Source organism: Corvus hawaiiensis, chromosome 6 (assembly GCF_020740725.1).
Source record: "Corvus hawaiiensis isolate bCorHaw1 chromosome 6, bCorHaw1.pri.cur, whole genome shotgun sequence".
Lineage (NCBI taxonomy): Eukaryota > Metazoa > Chordata > Aves > Passeriformes > Corvidae > Corvus > Corvus hawaiiensis.
The window spans coordinates 53607152-53632150 of NC_063218.1; the positions used below are offsets into that span (position 1 = coordinate 53607152).

At 38.4% G+C, this 24999-nt stretch overlaps 1 protein-coding gene across 7 annotated transcripts in view; it reads right to left on the minus strand.

The window, feature by feature from the left end:
- Positions 1 to 24999, minus strand: part of SBF2 (SET binding factor 2) — a 235314-nt gene that overhangs the window by 163254 nt on the left and 47061 nt on the right. The window contains exon 1 of one of the 7 annotated variants that reach the window (XM_048306568.1): positions 15013 to 15153. The exons of the other annotated variants lie outside the window; for them this stretch is intronic. Coding sequence (XP_048162525.1) covers positions 15013 to 15138 — 126 coding nt within the window. The 5' untranslated portion in view covers positions 15139 to 15153. Of the gene's footprint in view, positions 1 to 15012; positions 15154 to 24999 lie in introns of those variants that run through there. 7 annotated transcript variants of the gene reach the window in all.

A 24999-nucleotide genomic window follows, 5' to 3' on the forward strand; every position in this document is an offset into this window, starting at 1 on the left:
ACATATGAACAACATTTATTTTTAATAATGAGAAATTATTCTCAAAAACTCAGTCACTAGTGCTTATCTAAGGTTTCATGGAGTCACACTGATTCCAATGTAATTTCCTACAGACACAGCTGTAAAGCCAGTTTCTGCTCCAAAACAGAAAATTTCTAAGAAACAAACCAATGCTTAATTCATCTATGCCATAAAAATGCATACAGTCATCAGTAACAGATGCCTGCATCTCAGAATTACCTCAAGACAGTATCATGTGCATCTTCACAATGCTTTGCTTTTCTGGCAATGGTGCCAAGTGAGAACCTTGAATCAGAAGGGTAAGCAATAACCATGGCAGTCAGTGGATTTTTTAATAACAACCATTCTCAGCATTGAGAAGGCAACTGAAAATACCTGTTGGCAGAAATTCACTTGAGCCAGAAAGGCTTTTTAAACTAGTTCTTCTGCCGCTCAGAAATGAATTTACTGTATTTGCTGCATCATGCTGTTTCCTAAAATTCACTGTGAACCCCAAATTTAATTGCATCTATCTACCAAGATTGTTTAGTATTAAAAAGGATTTACTTACAGGCATGATTTAAATCAAAAGCACCTCATTCATTGATTAGAACTGTCATTTTTTAATAGGATTTCTCCTTTACTTGTTCCAAGCAGGAAGAACATTTATTAATCACATGAGATGCTCAGATACAATTCCTCTAATAAACTCTGACTTATAAATTAAGAGGCTACCACCAGTCTAAAGCACAAAGATGAGCACTAAATAAGAGGCTGAGGAGGCAGTGTATGAACATAATGTTCAGCTCCAGCCTGAGTCACAAGCAGGTACCTCCCTGCAAATACATAATCTCACTGGCTGTTACAAAAGTACAGCAAATACAAAAAAAGTCACTCCCCCACATATGGCATTTCTATCCAAAAATAAATTTATCTGAGATAAAAGATTTGGAAAAATTTACTCTGCTGAACTAAAAACGTTTTGCTTATTAACCTGCAAATACTTAAACTACTGCAAGTATTTCTTCTATGAAAATGGAAATGCAAGAATCTATTGGTGAAAAGAAGGAACTTAATCTTCTCTTACACACATCACAGGATCTGAAAATTACTACTTCTTATCCAAAGAAAGTTTTTCTGACCTTTTAACAGTGCTTCAAAGTTTTGCCTTCTGACTTTGTTATACAAAGTGAGAAAAATATACCAGGTTCCAGAAGATGAAGAAAGACATATCCAACATATTTATTATACACCTCCACGAGCTTTTCATCTACCTTGTCATACTAGTAATCATCCCCAAATTTCTTGTTGCTATGGTTCAAGGCAACAGGGGAACTATTTGTTTATGCATTTTATTTCCATAATTCCATCCTTAACAAATTTTAGCTTTTGCTTTTGTTCACAAACTGTTGCTTACTAAGCCAGGGATCTTCAACTCTGCTGTCCAAAACATTGCTCAGATGTCTTCTAAATTTGTAAAATTAATTCCTAACACAGCAAAGCTTATGCAGAGTTCATATTACTTCCTTCACTATGCATGGGTTTGCATTCATCAGCACAGAATTTCATGTGCTGTCTTGCTACTCATCCAACTAATTTGCACTCAACAACATTCTCCCAAGGGTTTTTTCTGATCCCAACTAGATAAATAGTTCTAATATCTGCAATTTTGTTAATCCTATAGATGGTATTTATTGCATATAAACATTCTCATCTCTAACAAGGAACACTTCTGCTGGGATGAACACCTTTTTGCACCTTTCGATCTCTTTCAGCTCTCCTGGTCACTACCTGATTACTGACCGTCCCTTGCCTCATCATTTCCTTGACCTATTTTGAAGGGGTTTGGCAAAGGACTTGGAATCTTCAAATAAACGATGTCAGTGATTCAGCTGGATCCACTGTTTGGTTTATGCACTCAGAGAATATTAACAGATTAGAGAGGCATAGAGAGGCACAGAAGAGAATTTTGTTCTGTATTTTGTTCAGCTACAGTTTTTTAAAACTGCATATTTTAATAAGCAGTCCAATTACAAAATGAAACAACTCCTGAGACCGGAACCGAGGTTCCTCTCCAAATTCCCAAATACTGCAGTCCCCCTCCCCCTTTTCATTTTATTTCACACGATTATTAAAAACTCAGTATTGCTTGTGTGTGTCACTCAACACGATGAGAACGTCAGTTCCTGGAAAAGGAAGAACAAGTCAGCAGGATGCATCCTTCTTTACGCGTACGTTGTTTCTGGGCTTTCCCTAAATAACTTCAAAACCGACAAAAAAAAAAACAAAACAACACCAAAACAAAAAAAGTGCTTTGGATGAGGTGCTGGGTGTGGAAGGATTTACTGAAATGGAATGCAGGACAGAGGAATGAATCCCTTATCCGCTGTGTCACAGACTCCAGGTCACAAGATAAAGGGATCAGCTGCATGGACTGAGCAGCCTTTCCATCTACAGTGCAGCTGGATGCAGTTCTGAATGTGCACTCAAACATGAACAGATTCACAGGGCAGTTTTCCTTTCTGGAACCATTAACTCCTTCTTTGATATCTTCTTTATCTTTATTTAAAACAAAAAATCTGCTGTTTGATCAGTTTCATTAGTTGTTCTGGTTAAGTTCTACCATCTTTTCAGTGCACACACTTCAAAGGTTTGATGCTTTTTATTAATACAAAAGGAATGCACTAAATGGTCTCTTGAAAAGTGCCCATTTCACTTTCCAGCCAGAGCTCTAATCACCTGTGCAATTAAGGCCTGACATGTACAGTACTTATTAAATCACTCAGTGTATTTTATGCAGTAATGACATCCTTCCTGCATGATTTTGTGTTCTTAATTACTAGAAATATGTAAGCAGTAAGTCTACTACCAGGAGCAAGTAGGCAGCTAGTACACAGAGCCATAAATTTTTTTGTGTCATGAAAGCATTACTGTTCACATAAATAAAAGACTTAATTCACCATCTGCAAGGTACATCTATCAACTAAAATGAATTCTAACTCTAATGAATCATCAGTAAAAACAGCACCAAAATAACCCCTATCACAGTGCAAAGAAAAATAAAAGGTACCTTTTTTCACATGAAAGATCCTAAAGTAGTGGGAAAATCAAAATGAACTTTCAGAAGTTTACTACAATGTGACCAATTATGGCAAATATAAGTAGTATATAGTGCACTAACTAAAACAACATGTAAAATACTGAATTTTACAACAGTTCATAAACAAACCAACTCTTCTGATTATAATCATCACACCAACCACTTACACTAAGATGTTAAACCACAGTTTCAGAAATGCTGGATTCTCATGTTCTAAGATGAGCTTTCTAAGTAGTAACATGATGCTTCTGGTCAAAAGTTTTTTCTGGAATATGTTATAAATGAAAGGAATCTTGGCAGGTCAGTGTCTCACTAGAACGTGCAATTCTGCATGTCATTGCCGCTTGCTTATTCACTGAAACAACAGATTTCATTACCAAACAAGAAAGAGAAACAAACACAGCCTCCTGCAGTTCCTGCTTGAGGAGCTGGTTCACCTTTCCTTTCCTTTATCACAACAGCCATTGCCAAGACCACGTCTCACCGCGGGACAGGAAAACAAAAGAACTGAGGAATTGCTAAGCTGAGCTCAGCTGCCCTTAGTCACCAGTGATGATCCTCCCTCCTATTTAGGCGTTTGTTGGAGCAGTGTTCGAGCACTTCCCGGAAGCTCGTGCTGCATTCCACATTACAGCTGGGACTGCGTTGGAACAATGAGGAGAGTTTAAAAAGTCAAGCAGTCCCTGTCAGACAAATACCTCCACGCATAACTATCTGCTGAACCCCCGGCCAGGTTTGCCCTGAAAGCCTCACATGGAATAAAACACAGAAACACGGTGGATTTTAAAAAAATATTTACATGAACTGCAGATTACCCATAAAGTTGCCTTTATCTAAATCACATTCTTGTTTGAGGCAGGGGGGCACAAGTCTAAGTTTCATTTTCATTTCCCTCATGGAACTTCTAATTCACTGAAATTATTGAAACACAAATTAAGCCTGAAATAGAGTCTTGCCTGAAGCTGAGCACTCTCTTTCTGTAGCAAAAGAAATCTTTTACTACTAACAAATGGAATATTGAGATATTTTCATTGAGATACTTATATTTTCCTCTTTTAATAATGCTTTTTCAGGATGGCACATTAAAAAACTACTTATTTTCAACTAGAAGAAAACATCAGTTGAATCAGATTTCCACTCTAAGATGCAAAACCACATTTCCACAATTTACATCTTTAAGGTATCTAGATATTTTTCAAAGCAATTTCCACAAAACTTTACATAGACATTTCATAAAGGCCAAACATACTGTTTTGAAGGCTGAAAAAAGCAACCATTTAAGAGATTCTCATAGAGAAAAATATTGTCAAAGGCAAGGTAAAGAAAATTAGCAAGTTGACATGCTGACAATTAGACAATTTCTGCTTAAGATTTCTTTTCCTGAAAATAAAATTACTGTGTGATAAAGTAGACAAATTTATTTCTCCAGACTTGGCAGCTGCTGTTTCTGGCATTCTAAGTGCCATAACTAAAAGCAATACACGTGTGATGAAGATAAAGACCATGCTGTACACAGCCACCTCCCTCACCTCCCATGGAAGACACACACTCCTTCTAGAGCAAAATGTGAAAACACATTCAGACCAAGTGTTCATTAAGTTTGCCATTTTTACCTTTGCCTTTTCAGTAGACAACCATGCTCACCCAACAAACACACCACCTACCAACTAATCAAAATGATTTATCGTAAGAATGGCTACCTCAAGTTAACGAAGCATATATTCTGTTTCTAGATAGAGCTGATAGCAGGTCTACTGGGAAGAACTTCCAGGCCTTTAATAACTTTTGATCAAGAGATCTGGCAAGTCAGAAGTGGCATTTCTGCTTCTACAGGTTCCTAGGAACATGCATATCGCTATAAAACAGATGCTGTTGACGAATACCACAAAATCAAGGCACTAAATTACTAAGAAAACATCTTGCATATCTGGCTCTACACATGAGAAAGTGACAGAAACCAAGTGACTGGATGGAGTAATGAAAACCATACCACAACCCATCAATAACTTAAATACTAAGAAGGAAAAATGTATTTTAAAATTAGTTGCTTTCTTCTCCATCTTTTTTCAAATGCAGAGCTGTCAATTAGGCCTCCAGTTAGACCAAAACATTGGGGATTTTGCAATAAACAGGTCTATCTCCTACATTTTTAGAAAAGTACTTATTTCCAACAAGATCTTTTAAAAGGTGAAATGTGCAATTTGGTTTTGTTAGCAGTCCACAGCAGCAAATGCAGCTGCTGTTTGTTCTGTGCAGCTGGAGGAATTCTGCTGGTACCGACAGCCCGACTGATGAACAACATCCAGAATCAGTTCCCAAACGAAGCACCCTTAGGATGTTGGGCAGAGAGCTGGAAAACAACTCTTCAGAGTTACCTGTAAGAAATCAACTACAAAGTTAATCACAGCATGTGTGTGACCTGGCTCACTGAATGTGAGTTACGTGCTGGGATGCAGCTCTGCCCCTCTTGCTCAGCAGCAGGACCCTTTTGCAATGCAGTAGCTGCTTTAACTGAGATATAATCTCACTGCAGTTCTTCCTTCTCCTCATCAACCTCTGCACGCTATGATACATAAGGCTGCTGACAACAGGAGGTCCTAGGGAAGGCACTTCAGGAGCTGTACAGTCCAACCTCCTGCTCAAAGTATGATAAACAGTATGAATTCAGACCAGATTGCTCAGGGATTTACAAAGTCCGTCTTGAACACCTCCAAGGATGGAGACCATGAAGTCTCTTGGACAGCTTATCCCAATGCCTGACTCTCCTTATGATGGAAGCTTTTCCCTTGCTTGGCTTACAACCCCTCTTACTTCAATTTATACCTTTTGCCTCTTGTTCTCCCATCAGGTGCCACTGAGTAGAAGCTGGCTCCATCTTCTTGATACCTACCCTCAAATAGGTATTGGGAGGCTGCTGTTCAGTCATCCCAAAGACGTCCCTTCTTCAGTCTGAACAGTCCCAGCTCCTGCAGCCTCTCCTCGTGGGACAAGTCTTCTGGGACCTGACCAGACCATCCTGGCTGCCCTCCTCTAATACAGCTCCAGTTGATGGACATCCTTCTTGTATTGGGGGGCCCAAAAGCAGATGCAGCTTTTTGGTTGGGATCTCTCAAGTACTGACTAAAGGACATCAATAATCAACTCTCTCAGGTTCCTGGCTGTGATCCTCTGAATGCCATTTGGGATGCTGCTGGAGGTCTTTGCTGCCAGGGCACGCTCTGGCTCACATTTAGCTTGCTGTCTAGCAAGACCTCAAGGTCATTTTCAGCAGAGACGCATCCCAGCCAGCCAGTCTCCAACATGAAACATGACACGTGGTTCTTCCCTCCCAAATATGGGCTTTGCATTTTTCCCTGATTCATTTCATAATGCTTGCCCTGGCTCACTCCTCCAGCCTACACAAGCTCCTCTGGATGGTAGCCCTGCCCTTGAGTGTTCGACTCACATATCTTCCAGTATCTACTGGAAGCCAGACCCTTGTGGTTTCTTCCTGTAACCGTGCTAACCAACTTCTACTGACTCCTCCAGCAGAGACATTCTTAAAAGACAATTTACTTCAACCAAGACACAGTTTGGAGCACCAACTGATCAGATATTTGAAATGACACAGTGAAAACAGTGAAATTTAGATGGTAAATACCTGACTAAATGTATGCTTTTAATGCCAACACCAGAAACAGAAAAAGTGCAAGAGAAAATTTTGCAGCCATGAATGCACTACATGTTATACAAAAAATATGCCCCCAGAACTCATGACTGACTGCCATAATACCTGTTAACCTATTTGCAAAACTGATGCTAATAATGATGTTTTAAAGAATGAATTATAATACCAAGAGTAATGAGTAAATTTACTTTTCAAAACACATAAGGAGTAAATTATCAAGTGTTCATAGTTAAGAAAAAATTGAAGTGTTCATATTTATCTATAATTCTAATGTCTCATCTGAAATAATTGTTTCCAGAGCCATCAGGTTTTTGGGTTTGTAATAGAGAAATAGTATCCTAAGCAAAGGAAAATCTTTAAAAAAAAAGGTTAGAAGGAAATACTGCCAACTGAAAGGAAAAAAAAAATCTAAGAAAAATATTCTGTCCAGTCATTTCCAGTGAATCCACATGAAAGTGTTCACAAAGCCCCGTGGAATTGTACATCAACATATAACAACCTTTAACAAGCTTCTCCCCCCTGCTCCATAGTATTACACAAATTCTTATCTTAAACAGAATATAAGACCAAGACTGATTTGATTAAAAATAAAACCAAACTAAATATAAAAATATCAGCTACTGTTCTGAAATTACTGCATTCATTGAATACAACATATTAAGATAGTATATGTAAGACAAAAATAGTAAAGAGCACTCCATGCCTTTATGTTGCTTCCATTTAAAGCATGCAATTACTTATTTATATGCATTTTAAAAGCCACAGTAAAAACACAATAAAACTTTCAAAGTCACTGCCTCTTTCACAACCCAGAAATTCTACAAAGTAAGGGATATATGAAAAAAAACTGTCAGATTTTTGTTTTACGTATATGCATACACATATTCATTCAGTCACACTGACTAAAGTCAACTCTAACTGTGACCCACGGCGTTCCAAGGATAAGGTTCATGACCTCAAAGCATTTTAATTCTTTTCTCGATGAGGTTGTTAATGTTTACTGTAGTTGAAAACACTGCACATAAATTGCAGTCTTGTGCAAAATTTATGGCATGTGGCAGCAAAACTAGAGCCTGAAATCTAAAAAGAAGAAACAAAACCCCCCTAAAGCCCCAAAGCCCCCAATAAGAGTACCTTTGTGCCACAATACTGCTACAGCTTTTAAGTAAGATCTCTTTGTTTTCCCACCACAAGTGTGGCACAGCTGCATCCCAAAGAGGATGTATAAACAAGTTCAGACAAGCACTCACATTTAACAGCACCATGTACAGTCTTTCCACTGTGATATGAAAATATCTGTATAATCCTTTGCTAAAATACCTGAAATACCTATCAGAGCAAGAAAAAAATAACATCCTTTTCATCACCTCAGATATTTTCAGGAAATGTACATTATCTTCAAGTAAAACCTGAAGACAATGTCAACATGGTGCAAATACACAATATGCAGTGAAAACATACACAAACTAATTTCAAAGAGGAAGGATAACCACGGGAGGTTTAATATGGGAATTTCAATACTGTTCCTACTGAGGAAAATCCAGGCAATGACAAGCAGCCCAAGCTCCAGAGTTGTGTTCCAAATGAACACAAGTGAGCTGGCCACAGGCTTTTATGAAAGCACACTCTTGCCAGCTTGCTTGAAAAGTTTAGAGACAAAATCCCTGCTTGGAAAAATCTATTAAAACTCTTCTTTTTTCAACATTTCAACACTTTTTAATCACACATTCCTGTATCAGACAGAAATTGAAGAGTCAAGAAAAAAATTGACAGCGAGCACATAAAAACTAAAAGATCAGCATCCACAATAACCATTTTATTTTCCCTCCTTCTCCTGCCACATCCCAGTGGTGGCCCACATAGTTCCCTTGGTAAGCTGTGCCCAGGCACTGCTCCTTGGAACACGATGCTGCTGCTTCTCTGCCAGGAGAATACCCACGAGTAGCCTTGACCCTCTTTCCACAGAGGACACTTTCACAGTAGGAATGAACCCAGCTTGTAAGGAAAAGCGAGTTCTAAAGGCAAGGGAGTAGGAATATAATTGATTCTAGCAAGAACCTGTAGCAATTTCTTTGCTGGAAGTCAATGTGATAAGCCTCACGTAGACCTGACTGCTCCTAGGAAATGGTGATGAGTCTGAAGCCTGTTGCTGTCACAGTGTATCACCCACCTGTCATAATGATCGTTTGAAAACAATCCATTTCTCCAGGGGGGGGAAAAGTCATGTCCAAGGTAAGGAAAAGAGAAGCACACATAAACTCCAGCAATTTACATATAAAACTACCTTTGAAAATGATTGAGAAATGTGGCAGAGAAACATGCTAAGGAATAAGGATTAGAATCATCGAATCATAGAGTATTTTGAGTTGGATGGACCCATCAGGATCATCAAGTCCAACTCCTGGCCCTGTACAGGACACCCCAAGAGCCACCACATGCCTGAGAATGTTGTCCAAACACTCTTGAACTCTGTCAGGCTGGTGCTGTGACCACTGCCCTGGGGAGCCTGTTCCAGTGCCCAACCATCCTCTGGGTGAGGAACTTTTTCCTGATATCCAACCTAAACCTCTCCTGACACAGCCTCAGGCCACTCTCTCAGGTCCTGTCACTGGTCACCAGAGAGAAGAGATCAGTGCCAGTCCCTCCTCTTCCTCTCGTGAGGAAGTTTTAACTGCAGTGAGGTCTCTCCTCAGTCCCTTTTCTCCAGGCTGAACAGACCAAGTGACCTCATCCATTCCCCATATGGCTTCCCCTCCCAACCCCTCATCTTCATGCCCTCCTTTGGTCACTCTTTAATAGCTTTACATCTTTTCTATGTTATGGTACCCAAAACTGCACACAGGACTCGAGGTGAGGCCACCCCAGTGCAGAGTGGGACAATCACCTCAATTACTACTAAGATATGTTTCATCATGCACCAGAAGGAGAAAGCTTCTAAAAACTGATGATGACAATGGATAAAATAAGAGCAAAGGTAAAATCCCTCAAAGAGGACTAAAAAAACCCCTCTTAGAAGTCTTTCTACCTTAGAGTTCCTTAGAGAGGTTCCTGAGGAAGTTCCCAGAACAAAACTCTATTTTGGAGGGGAAGATATAGAAGACTTTGGAAAATGAAAACAGCATAATTCCAAGTATTCTGTGTAACCAAAATATAAAATTAGAGAACTCTAAATTGTGGGTTTCAGAAGACAAGGCAAGATGGGGTTATTGGAAGTAGGCAGATGTTTCTTCTGTTTATAAAAAGCATTATCCAGAATATTTGCTTGCAAGTAGCAAACATGCAGAAGACATCAAATTACAGAACTAGTAACCCTACAGAAAAACAAATTACACTGGAAAAGAATCAGAAAGGCTTCTCTACAGCTAGATCATAAATCATCCATCTATTAACCGCTCTTCAACAAAAGTAAATGGATGTACTCAACACAATAGAGTCACTAAGTAAAAAGTCCTTCAGCAAGAACATTCACCAAAAAAACTTCCAATCAAATTAAATTGTCATGGTATAGGAGAACAGTTCTCTTTTGAAGTAATGAGCTATTTTTAAAAATAAGAATAAATGGTTAGTTTTCCCCATAGGGAGGCAAATTAGATCTCTGCTAGGCTCTGTGCATGTGTAGTAGAGGCTGATTAACTTAGGGTTTATTTTGTTTTCTACAGATAATTTCTGAACATATCACAAACATTCAACAGTAAATTCATCAAGTCTGGGGACAGTAAAAGAATCTGGAACAGTCAATACTAAAGTCTTCTGTGATCGTACATGAGAGGCTCTCACAATACCAAGCAATTGGGTAACGAAGCATTACACGTTTCCTAACTGAGAAGGGGAAACTAAAGCACATAAAAAAAAACTCCTAAAGATGCATATGCAATACCAGACTTTTTGTTACCACCCAGGAAAGGGAACCCAAAGTGTGGTTCACTTTAACCACATTAGCTCAACTACCAACAGTGTAATATCTCCAGTTGTAGCAGAATGAATAGATCTAAACCTACTTATCTGTTACACTGCTAATTCCTGTTTAAAACATAGCCTTCCAAAATCCGTATTGTTCCCACCGCAGTTACACAGACACTTTAGGAAGAGGAAGGTGGCACATGCAGACTAGTAAGAAGACAACCTTGCAGAAATTGTAGCAATGCCAGCATTTTGCCACTAGGTTGAAATTTAAACAGCAAGTCACAGAATCATAGAAAGGTTTGGATTGGAAGGGACCATAAAGATATTCTACATCCAACTCCCTGCCCAGGAACAGGGACACTTTCCACTATACCAGGTTACTCAGAGCCTCATCCAACCTGGCCTTTCAGGGAAGGGGCATCCACAGCTTCTCTGGGCAACCTGTTCCAGCATCTCACCACTCCTATAGTGAATCTTCTTATCATCTAATCTAAACCCACTTCCCTTCAGTTTGAAGCCATTCCCCCTTGTCCTATCACCACCTGCCCTTGTAAAAAGTCCCGCTCCAGCTTTTTTGTAGCATCACTTCAAGAAATGGAAGGCTGCCAGAAGAAGGTTTCCCTTGGCCTTCTCTTTTCCAGGCTACACAACCCCAGCTCTCCCAGCCTTTTCTCACAGGAGAGGTGCTCCATCCCTGTGATCATCTTGGTGGCCTCCTCTGAACTCGCTGCAACAGGTCCATGTCCTTGCTGTGCAGGCGAACCAGAGCTGCATGCAGTGTTCCAGGTGGGATCTCACCAGAGCAGAGCAGAGGGGCAGAATCCCCTCCCTCACCCTGTTGGCCACGCTGCTTTTGCAGCCTCAGCAGAAAGCACACACCCCCTGTGGGCACTGTCTGTCTTACTGGGGGCTGAAATGCGCAAGGGCACTTTGCAAATCTCATTTATGCATTTCTAGATTGCATCTGAAAATAGGTAATTGGCTTTCTCCTCTCCCTCTGGAACAGTGCTGGCATAGAGAACCCCACCCTCTCAAACAAGAAAACCCGAAGGAGGGGGTACCTCAGACTAAAACGAAATGATAGGTAACTCCTGAGCACCCCATTCTTACTCCATTTAGGGCAAGACATCAAATGCTCTGAAACTGAAAAGGCACATTCTTTTCTGCCACACTTAAAGTCAGTAATCTGAAGAGACAGGAGTCATTAAGTTTCCTTCTTTGAACGCCCTTCAGAAACCACTACTAAATTCAACCCCTCATTTAAATACGGTTTCCACTGTAGTGTAGCTCTTGCAACAGACACGTAAGGCATTACCCATAATAGGTGAAATAGTGCACATAAATATGCTGTTACTTAACTCACCGTAGTAAATTCATACTTTAAAAGGAAAGCTTATAAGCACTGTCATATTTAAGCAATAAGACATAAGAGGGTGTGCATATGCTGTAATAATGACGCACCTTAATAATATAAGAAGTATGTCAACTATTATCCCATACTACACACCCTAAAATGCTTCAGCATAGATCACATCTATGTATTTAACAAACGAAATTAGGATACTTAGAAAAGATGTCTATTTAGTGGCTGATAAGCTCAAAATGTTTCATTAAAAAAACCCAGCCAAAACACAAAACATGCCACCAAATAGCTCCTTTTCAGGTAACCATTTCCAACCATTTCTTTTCATCATCAAACTACAAATACAGACTGTTAAAAAATACTTGCATCATTCAATGTATTCAGATCCTACAAAAAGAGGTTAAAAAAGGAAGGAGAGCCAATGAAAAGAATCTCTTGTTTTCTGTAATTTTGAAGTGTTCTTGAAAGCCTAAGGATGAGTTTTGAAAGAAAAGGTACAGACAAAACCTTTAAATCAGTTGTTCTTTTTTTTGGTTAAACTGTTTCTGCCTTTCCATTTCAACAACCCAAGAAATGGTTCAATAAAAACATCCCACTTAGGTTATCTAATTATCAGTCTGAACTCAGGGTCCAGAGTTAAGTGGTTTTAGCTGAACTCTTACACACAATACTTGCAGTCTAAAGCCAAAGTCAGCACAAAAATCTGACATTTGATTACATTTTACTTAATTATATTATTTTTCACCTTGGATCAAACTGAAACATTTTGGAAAATGTATTATTGAACACTTCACTGAGTACTATCTGCTTAGCCTTTGCCACACAAAATACAAATATAATTATGTTTGCGGCAGCCAGAATAAACTAAACTTAACACTGATGTACCTTCATTTTAAACCAAGCTAAAATATATTTAAATATTTATTAATTGCATATGAGTCCACAGAAGTTATTATTGCAAAAAATTTTTCTCAGGCATAGCAACTCAGATAGTTACTTTCTTCATCTAAGGCATACTAGTACAAAAAACCAACATCAACAATCTTTCAAGCCTGATCAAACTTCACAAAATTATTGTTATTTAATATATTTCCATTCACTTAATTGCTCTTTGGTTACATAAAATGGAAACAGTTTCCCAAATCATGTGACATTTTCACAATTGTATTACCCAAACCCAAAGAAAATTGTAGATATATATTTATTACAATAGTCACTGCTGGAAATGCTGCTGATCTTTTGGATGAAAGACATTCAGACATGAAACAAGCAAAACACATCCTTTTAAGTAACAGTATTGATGAAAGTGTAACAAGAATCAAATCTGGAATTTCAAAATAGAAAACTTCAGCCATGTTTATATAAATGATTCAGCCATAACCCAAAAGAGCAAGTGACTTTTCAGAGTAATTTTTGCTCCTCAGTGCCAATACAATAACTCGCTGTGCGTGCTGAAAATCTGCTCGTGCAGAAGTGGCTGCTCTGAACACACATTGGTCATAGGAGCAAAATATTTAAATTGGGGGGAGGAGGGGAGTGTACTCTCCACCCACTTTTTGAGAGGTCTTGCCAGTTCCTCTGCTTTTTGTGAGAAGCAGATCAAATCCAATACACAAGACATGAACCAGATATAAAAATGGTCCAACAACAAATCTTCAAAATTGCAAATGCCAACAAGTCTCTACAAGTATATTACTGGGCCAGAATGCAGGAAAATCCTTGTGAAATAAGGTTTTCTGGTATGCAGTTATAGCAAATAATCATGAGGTGATGCCGAGAACTAGACAAATCTGGTATTCAAGGAATGTTAAAAACATTGAGGTCACGAATGCACGCTGTAACTTTAGTACTCACTTCTTATCCCACTATTTTGACATTAAATCTAATTCATTCTTCATTGTAAGCTTATAAGCCATGATTTTAATGAACATCTCTCTTGTCCACTGCTATAACACGTCAAAAAGGAAACAATATAGTTAAAAAAATGAAGTGAGGTTGATTCTGCATATGCCATGTACATAACAGGAATATTGCTTGTTTTTAAAATACTACATTAAACCAGAGATCTTTCAGTAAACTAAAAAACAGATCTTCTCCCTTGGATCAAAATTTTGAATTTATTTACATTTTTTTAGAATAATTGTTCCTGCACTCCTAGCTCTGAGGTAAGCCTAAAAAAAGCACCGAAATCATAACTGCACTGGGCATTTTATTACTAAAAGAATATTTGGGTTGATTATAATCCAGTGTAATATACTGCATGAATCTACACAAAGCAGTTACATAATCCAACCTTGTCCTATGAGTTTGTTTTACACACACTAGAATGGATTTGTGTTGAACTCCTTTACCTAGATAAAGAGCTAAAACTAAGCTCTGAAGACACAGAGACCAGGGGAGAAGAGGGAGAGAGGGACATGACCAGAAAGTTAAAGCCAGTTCTTATATTAAATTCCCCACAATTTATGGCAGACTGACAACAGAAATACTAGCAGCTCAGTAAAACAGCAGATCATTTTATCTGGAGGTGGGAGGTGTGACTACACATTATGTATTATATTAAAATTGCTTTAGTCCTAATTTTATATATATACTACTTGCTTTTGTCCAAGTAACTTGGCAGAGATTCAAATCAGAATATATACTTTCAACAAAAAAGAATAAAGACATTTTTGACTTGAGGATAACCAATACTGGTCACTATAAGGGTGTGATCTGCTTTTCTGATCTCCTTTCATTGACATAAATAAAAGATCATTTCTCATCAAGCTTAAGGAACCAGGCAGTGTAAAGGAAAGATGAGCAAGCAGTTTGGAGACACCTGTATGACAAAATCCGGACAGAAAAATTTCTTCAAAAGCAACAGTAGTACCTTAGCTAGAAACATAAATCCAAGAAGGGCAGGAGGTGGAGCAGGGGGAATTTGCTTTATTCTAGGGAAACATGCAGAGGGCAAGTGATATTTTAAAGGATACAAACCTGCAAGACTTGTGATATCTGGTCAGGGAAGCTCTTGAGAACAAGTTCCAAACACCATTCGAAAGAAGACTTGGGGGTCAGAGTTCTCCCTCTTTGCCTAGGTTCACTCCACAGCTCAGATTTCATTCACTGCAGGCTGAGCAAGAACTATAACCTGTGCAAGGATCACCGTACAAGCAGCATTAGCCACAAGTAAAGCCTGAACTGCCTCCTCTCCAAATCTGCAAGCTGGAGCTTCAGAGATTCATAGTAGCAGCCAGTTGAAATGCTTCATTTATTACTCTATTATTGATACAGAAATAAAATTCCTTTTCAGTTTATGCTGGTATCCATGACAGCTAAATAAAAGTACCTGTTCAAGTGATGCTTTGACAGTGCATCCTTGAAAAACACAGACACTGCAACCAAACACACCCGAGAGAGGTCTCTCTTAGCAACATTACATAAAGTTCTAACACTCCATGGATCAGCTGCACCATTAACACTCATCTTAAAAATCTGCCACTTCTGTAGGTTTTGGCCTGCACTGGCTTATTTCTGACATCCACAGGGCAATGAAGACAGAGAAAGAAGGAAAGGTTTTTCTAGGAGCAGTCCAGGTAAACTGCTGGCAAAACTACTGGCTCCACACTTGCAATTCATTACAAGAAGCCATGCTTGTGGCAGATCCCCACTCAGGAGAATTTCAGTCAAAGAGAAAAATTCTTCATTAGTGACCAGCCCTAAAATAAGCACTTACAAACCACATCTGAATATAGTTATATTTTTCCTCTTCCTCTTAATAAAAACTGTATTTTGCATATAAAAGTGCATTATTTCTTTACTCTTTTACCTTATTATGACCAAACGCAAACAAATATATAGCAAATTATGATTTATTGACTTTTACTTAAAATAAGATTTCTTCAGTAAAATTCTCATTGTCATTTACCAAATCAGGATCAGAACCATAACAGAAATTAGGAAATACCACACTACTAATGAATAACACAGGAAGAAGAAGGCCATCTAAATAGCCTAGCCACCTTTTTTTATCTTTTAACCTTCAAGTTCATTCATAAACTTCTTCTTTTTCCACCTACAAGTGCCAGGTTTTGTATAAAAGAGAACAATTTGTTCCATGTTACTGGGATATAGACAAGAGTCCAAAAAGGTTGTACAATAAAAACTGAAAATTCCAAAGTGGTTCTGCCAATTCCATGCAATCAGCCAAATGCCAGCACCATCATGCTGTACTGAAATAATATTAAGTAGTGTTTGCATTACAAACAAACAACACCCCAACCTCAGGATTCATAAACTGAGCTCTGTTTGAGACTTCAGTTAGTGGTGGTGCTGGAGACCAACAGGCTACTTTTGAAATTTAAAAAAAAAAAAATTAAAAATTGGTAATAAGCCTCCAAGACCTTTCCCTAGAATTCTGCATGGCACAGCCTCAGTCAGACACTGAAGCACTGGAATCAGCTGCTTTCTGCATGGGTGCCGTGCCAGGTGTATGCCTGCAGCACACACCCCTCTGCCTTGTATGGAGCACAGAAATCAGGATTTACACCAATGGGAACAGCAAAAGGTCTCTGCACTGACCTTTCTGTTTGACTTCAAACTGGATAATGCAATGATAAAATGAGCTGTGGCCCACAGAATGCACTAAATTGTGTAGGATCATCTTAAAATTTATTAATGTTCTTGTCTGGTTTTTGCTGAACACAACTAGGACATACCTTTTATAATTAATTATGAATAAGCACTTACACTATATAAAGGTTTCAAAAAAGTTTTCAAGCTTAGGAAGCCAAGCTTTAAAACCTCTAAGATGATTTAAGCCAGCAGAAGAAACCTGCATCAAAACACAACAAAATTAATGTTGAGTCCAAACTAAAAGGTCAGTCAAATTGGGGAGTTGGGGGAACGTAATGATTTACAAGTACTATTGATTAGAAATTCTCAGCATGAAAAGTATCAGCTTTAACAAAATGCAAGCCATTAACAAATTTGTTCAGAAAAAAGTAAAATACCCTTTATTTTCCATCAATCTGTTTTCTTGAACTATTAGAAAACATTCCAAAGTGATTTACAGTCACAGGAATCAACTTCACAGATAAATTATTTCTGGATTCCCAGAACACACTCAATAACCCAGTTCAAGTTTCACAATCTTGTATCCAGCCCAATAGACTGTGTTTGATTAGATGCACATCATCGGCCTTTCTGCTCCTTCACACAACCCCAGAAAGGATCGCTCTGTGACAACTGGATATATGGCTATAAATTCAACACACAACTCTTGCTTGCTGGTTTTCTCCAAAACCACATAAATTCTCAGCTCCCTGCACAAACACACATAAAAACCAAACCAACCAAACAAAAAAACCCCAGAAACGTCAGTCAAAAAATTGTCTAAATTACAGCACTTCAAGCATAAAAGAAGTTCTAACTTCTTACAGAAAGCTGACAGATAATCTGTAATATGGAGCTGAAACAAAACAGAAATTTTAAATAACAAACTGGTAAGTGGTTCTGGGGTAATTCAGTGGTTTCCTGGATTGTTACATTTGTCCAATTCTCTCTCAAGGAAGATGATCCAATGGTGACATAAAGTTTGCTGCACCGAACAGTGACAATCCTGACAATCCCCCTAGAGACCAGGTCTCATCTCTTACAGCAATCCACACAGACTTCTTCATTCATCACCATTCTGATGTCCCACTCTGGTACTTTCCCATGGCTCTCTCTGCAGACAAGCAAACAAGAAGCCACACAGAGAGCCAGAGCCTTCACTTTTCACGTTAACAAACCTCAGAAGAACCTCAGGAGATTATCCAAGCAATTCCCCTTTCCATGTCACGCTGTTAGCCTCACATATGTCATTCCCCATTAGAAACATACAATACTGCTGAAAATTTGCATTCTAAATAGCATGAGCTCCATCTATTTATTACTGTTGACATCAAATCTCCTTTGCTAGAGAATCCATTCACTCACCATATTCTCAAAGGACAAGGAGAACAGCTTATCGTCTTCATGCTCTTTATCTGAAGTCTTCTGTCTAACCTCTGGCCATCTCAGAACAGCGCTTATCTTTTTCAAAAGCTAAACTTCTTTGATTCATGCTGAGCTCAACAGGGTTGTTTGTGGAGACAACAGAGGGAGAAATGCCTGTATAAGACTAACTTAGACAGGTACAGTCATCTGCACATGGCACAAGGAACAACTGGAAACAGGAATTTTGCATAACAACAGATCTGGATGCACACAAATACATCACAATTCATTGCTGTGTGGCTGGGTAAACCTAAAAACAGTGCTGTAAACCCAGAAGGTGCAGCACCCACAGGAGTTTTGACTGACTTAGAAATGTACACTGGTTTGTGTCTTTCCAGATGAACTGCTCTTTTGTTGCTTGCACTCCAAACTTACATGGATTTCTGTTCATATAGAATTATTCTGAAATAATCTTCAGTGATGATCAGGCCAAAGTGGAAGAGGTCACTTAGGCTAAAGAATCTCCTCTGACGTTAAGGACATGCTCAGCTACTCAAAAACATGTGTCACTCTGCAGTCATGTGCTGCATTCATCCAAGTTAACTTTCAAGTATAAACTAATGTTTTTGGAAAAACACAAAGCACATCCATAATCAGGCTGTTCATAAAGCTGAAAGTAATTAAAACCATATTTTTTCCCCATAATTTTTGCTCTCACATATAAAACAATAGGATTTCTGCTCTTCAGTTTTGGTTTCTGGAGATACAGCCCATTTTCATTTTCATATTGTGTGTTTGAGATATATGTTGCTCTCCCATTTTAGTCAACAGTATTTCAAGAGCTATTTTTTTTTCTTTTAAACAAGGAACAACAAAAACCATTTAATGCTCAAAATTCAGAACCTTCAGGAAAAGCAGGGTCTCCAGGAGAATTACCACAGACAAGTCTGTAAGTTATAAGGTGGAAATACCAAGACACAGAGTTTTGTAAATGTTACAACACCTCATGGCTTAACTGGGGGTTCTAAGAATCTCTTCTGCAGACTGTTACACAAAAACCCCACAAGCAGAGACGTAGTGAGAAATCCATGTTGCAGTCTTCCCTCTAATTTTTAAACAAGATGAGAAAAACTTACGGAGAGGTAAGAAAGACACTGAATCACACACAAAGCTTAGGTGAACGAGATCATCTCATGCAGTCAAGTATCATCTGTGGAGATGACAGATATGAAGAATGAAGAAAACCAACTCAAATCATTCTGCGATTCTAAAAACATCTGCACTTCTTAAGAAAGCTTGTAAAAATGGCTTTCTCCTCCAGAAAAGAATTTAAGTTAAAATGGGTAGAGTGGATCTTAAAACACCTTGATAGATACAAAAAGGTTACATATCAATATTCTCCATGAAAGATTAGAGCTGAAAGAGAGATGAAATTCCAAACAGGTGTCACTTCAGCATTTTACCACATCTACCAAAAATGTTGACTGTAGTGCTCTGAAGTGGTTACTTTTCCAACTCAAAACAAGAGTGGATAAAGCATTTTAATTGAACAGTGCTTTGACAGCACTTAGTCAAGTAAGCCAAAGTTATGCTACACAAGGACTACTTGCAAGTCCTTAGATATCACTATCAAATTATTTTATCACATTAGTCTACAAAATCCAGAAGCTAACATCTATTCAGTAAGAGCTGTGGGATTCTAAACCCAGAACGTAACTGGTTTACAGCACAGCAGAAACACTACTGGAAAATACACCACATTTATGGCATTCTTAAGATGTCTAGCAGAGGCTAGTATGGTAAAAAAATACAAGCTGAGTCCAGAAACACTCTGACCAAAAAAAATTGCTGAACTTTTGCTATCATCTGTTTTCTACTAACTGCTGAAAGCACCTGTTCTGTAACATGAGAATGAAAACAACACAATCCACGTGTAAGTGCTACACTGAGCTCTGCCATGCTTTTATTCATTGAAGAATGACATATGTAATGATTCTTGAGAGGTAAAAAAAGTTTGAGGGGAAAGAGGGGCAAAAAACCCCCCACCAAACCAAAATCTCTGCAGCTGACCAAGTGCACTGAAGATTAAATGGATGTTGTAAACAACTCTTTATTCAGGTCCTTAAAAGCATTAATGTTTGAGAAAAATTGGCTTACAGATCAGCTAGATAAGACTGAAGCATTTAAAGATTAACTCCCTTAAAACTTTAATTACTTCAGGCCTTAACTGTCTAATCTGCAACACCAGTTGTCTCTTATGTCTTATTTAAAATAAGTAGTGAAATGTTCAAACATCATATTTTTTTCTCAGAAAAGATGCCTTACACCAAGGTGGCAAAACAAAAATAATACTAAGAGATCAGCACTTGAATTTTAAAAGTATTGCTTTTGACTGAATGTGTCATAATTTCCAGAGACTCTGCATTGGAAATTTCCAGAAGTTTAGGAGTTCTGTAAAACTTTTCTACTCTAAAATCTGGCCTACTTTTAAATGTCTTCAGTTGAGTGCAGCCTTGAAGACAAATGAGCTGGGTTTTGGTGGGGGCGTTTTGATAGCTTTTTTCTCCCCATTCCAACTGTGAAGCTCCAACAGAAGTAAATATCAGTTAAGATCTGGAGGTAGAGCTGTAACTCATAAATTATGTATGTCAAAATGAAGTGGAAATCTGTACAAGACTGACTAGGTCAGTCAAAATACAAATATACTTTGAAAATCCCATTCCTTCCTCTCATGCATTTGGGGGCTCTTTTTGTATCTCAGGTTAGCTGGAATTTGAAAGTTGACTTTGGTTTTTCATAAAAGACACACTCCACACCCATTTACAAGGTCCTATCTGAAGCCAATCAAAGGTGCGGAAGTGCTAAGCTTCATAGCAAAGGGCTGTACACAAAGGAGGAATAAGCTGATTCCATCAGCTCCAGCTCCTCCTTTAGAAGGAAGCAGGCAACCTTCCAGATCCCAAAGGGACACATGCAGCCTTTCTTTCTCTCTTAGTCTCATAACTTGTGTAAGTGGTCTTCAAATGGTTGTATTAAATAGCACTTTTTACCAATTAAAAATAAATTTTATAATTTAAGTAATTCTTTGGATAGGTGATTATCTTGTCTAGAAATACATGTTAATTTCTATACTTGCACATACTTGAAATGCAAATTACTAAATCATGACACTACTGCTACCACCACCATCAGTTACAGTGGAAAATTTCCTTCCCTGCTACACACCAACTGCAGAAACATATTATATCCAGTTTAAACTTAAGACAATGTACATTTCTAGGTATGACTTTCATTGGCCTCATTAAGATCAGCCTCCCAACACTGAGTAATGAAGATGACACTTAGTTTAGCTAATTTAGCCCTGGGACAAAAATGACTTTACGGTGTAACATTACATACCATACAAAGCTTCCTCTGATGTATAACTAATTACGATGTCTAGAAAGTTACACAGTGGATTAGAAATAAGAAAAATATGCAGAAATGTAAAGCTAACTCATTCAAACAACATACACTCTCAAGCATTCTTTCTACAAGCAAGAACAAGAAGTTTGATTGTCCTAATTTTAAACTGCTCTATATGTCTCAGCTGACTTTACAGGGTTACTTTTAAACTTAAGCTGCATCTGAAACCACTTCTCTAAAACAGACTATGGAGAAGGATACCCAAACATGTTCATTTAAAATATCATGGGGTGCAGCTATCAGACTGGTATGTTCTAGCTGCATTCTTTCAAAAACCAGTGATTGAAATGCTCTTCTGAGCCAAATACTATTAACTTTAAGAATGAGCGTAAATCTCTCTTTACCCCTCAAAGTCAGCTTACCTCTATGGAACTGGAAGAAACTCACTCTGACTTGCATTTGTCAATAAATTGCAGATGGACTGCTATTTGTCAGTAAACTGAAGATGCTCAGATTCTAAACTGAAATTGTTCCTTGTATTTCTCTTGAATAGCCCACAAAAGGTTCTAGCAAATGGAAGAAGAGCATTTTATTGGTTCTGAAGTAACACTCACTATGTATGATATATAATATTAAGAAATATCCTACCTTACTCACAGTTACATCACACAATTCAACAAACGGTAAAAAAGTCTTCAGGCCCTTAATAGCCACTGTAGTTATCAATAATCCATTACAAAAGACTTCAGGTATGTTTCACAGCAATTTGCAGGTGGCTTATCAAAGTTTCTGCATTCAGTTTTAAACAGAACAAAATTTAAAGCTGTGAAGCCTTTAGTGAAATGGCAAATGCAAAAAGCACAAGGTTAAGAAAAATCTGTTTAGATAACTTGAGGAGATGCAGACAAGTGGGAGGTGTAAGAAGACACACTGACCAACACCTACTGACAGCATTGTTCCCTCAAGAGAGACTCATGGCTTTGCTCCCCACTGACAACCAGAAGACACAGTTTATTGAACACAACAAATTAAAGTACTTGACTTGAATAAAATTGCATATATTTCTGTTGAATTTTGGACAATGTGTTTACCCCCAATTTCATGTGTTTGTGACCAGAACATAGCTACCATGCTGCTCATATAAAAATAGACACAGTTTGAGTACCTCTTTATCCTTTAATACAGAACACACATACACCAAATACAACACCCTTCAGCCAAGTTTGAACTGCAATTACATTTTATAATGACCCAATTCTCTGCATATTTGTGTCAAATTACCAAAACTACAAATACAGTCAAAGTAAAAGGTGAAATTGGGCCATCATTCCTAGAGAAGATGTTCTCAGAATGATCCCTTTTCACTCAGTCAAAGGCAGGTCCAGTAGGCCCAGTGTGTCCCATGGGAGCCTGTTTATCAAAGCTGGGCTCAACAAAAATGAAAAATATTATTCAATGTGGTTTTCTTATTTAACTTTAAAATTACCCACACAACTTCATTCTTTACATTGCCTTAATTTATGTCTTGGAAATCTGATCACATGAATTCAAGCCGAGAAGGATAGGGGGTATGCAGGGTTGGGCAAAGAGAACAGCCCTCTAAAAAACTCTCAGAGGATTTTTGTTTATCAGTTTTTGGCTGGAGCTTGCACTAATGGCATCTCTACAAGCTACAGAGACAACAAGGGGTCCAAGAAGGCATTTTCCATCTTAAAGCACTAAAGCTTGAGGGGTGGGGGTGTGCATAGGTCTTTTCCACTATTTTCACCTTGTCTTGTTTCATAAAATGCCATTAACAACATAAATAGGAAATAACTATTAGATCATTTAGGGACACAGTGGAGTTCTCATGTTGGAGGTTTCTGAGGTGAGACTGGACAGGGTGGTAGATAATCTCAGCTATGCTTCCTTTTCCATGAAAGGCTGGATCAAATCACGTTTCCAGGTCCTTTCCAGCCTGGGCTGTTGTATGACTCTGTGATCTGTGAATGTATCACCCACTACATACCAATAAAAATTACCCCATTCAACGTGTCTTATTTGGAAAAAAAAAACCCCCTCAAAACAACCAAACAACTAGAAAAACCCCAGAAATGTCTAAATTCTCAGGCAGAGAATTCACTTTACAAAAGAGCTGAGATCATCACCAATAATCAGCTGAAGGTTTTCATAGCAGGAGAACCATCTTTGACAGAAGACAAGAGTCAAACATCAACTCTCCCTTCAATCCTATCACTAAGCAGGAAAAGCCTCCACTTTTTCCTTCGTGAGAACACAGTGAAGAGAGCTTGAGATGTTTTTCAGATACAAACCATTGCTTTTTTTTCCATTTAACAGAAACCATATCATTCCATGAAGATTTTTCAAAGGAGAGCAAGTACATTTAAGAGGATATTAACTCAAACTTCTCATAGAACTAAGTGCTATTAATAAATACGTCTCTCTTCAGTCTCATATACATTTGTCAATTATTCTATTCTTACCTTTTATCTCTTTTTCCTTAGGTTTGCCTATTACCCCCTTAATGATATTAAATCTGCCCTTAAGGTGACAAACAGAACATGGTAATGCAGCTTTTCTTCTTTCCTTTCCATGAATTAATGTTGATTCGTGTTAGATTCATCCAAAACCTTGACAAAAATTCCTGCCAAAATCCGACTTTCATAAGTGATTTACTTTAGTACTTGATCTTTGCAGTATCTCTAACTCCTCGATCTTCATTAACTAAAATTTTATTTACCACACTTGGAAAGCAGATCAAGACTTGATTGATTTTGCCAACTGGCTGAATCAATGTTCTTAAATTGTCAGATTTTGTTTTATTTGGAAAGTTTAATGTCTTAATGACTTTGCCTAATGAGTCATTTGAGAACCGATAGAGAAATAACGCTTTGTCCCATCAAAAAAAAAAAAAAATTCTGCCTTTAGAAAGGTGTTTCTTGTAGTGCTAAAATCCTACAATTAAATTTAAATGGGAGGTAACACCCAGGCACAGATTAAGATTCACTGCTTTAAGAGAAGCTGTGCTTATGTATCTCACATCATCACTGGAAGTCAGACCCATTGCTTTCTCTGAGCTAGGTAAGGAAGATCTGTATGACAGAGTAAATTTTACCATGACTCAGCCTCTGTGGTTGTTTGAGGCAAGATCAACCCTCCTGCTTGAACCTCGGAGCTTCCCTCGTTTCAGCAGAGCTCTGCATTGCCAAACCTGGTGTTATGCAAGTGCACCACAGAGGCTGCAACTCCCCATCACGTGTGTGAGAAATTGTGCTCACCCCCATGATCAGGGCATGGCAAGCCCTGAAACCCCAGGCTGATGCCAGGCTGTGAAGAAATGAAACCACAGAACCAGAGAAAATGAGTGCCCGGCCGTGTACACCAGCCCAGTGAGCAAATGCACCTCTGCTGCGCCAGGGAGAGAGCAGCAAACACCAGAATCCCCTTCCCTGTCCTTCACGGAGAGCACAGCACATGGCAGTGACATGGAGCAAGGAGCTGAACACTGCCTGATAGGTAAAAGCCTGCTCTGTTTGCTGTATCTGTGCAATAAACTCAGGAAGAGTTGGTGCCTTTGTCCTCTGCAGCTGATTTTGCCCC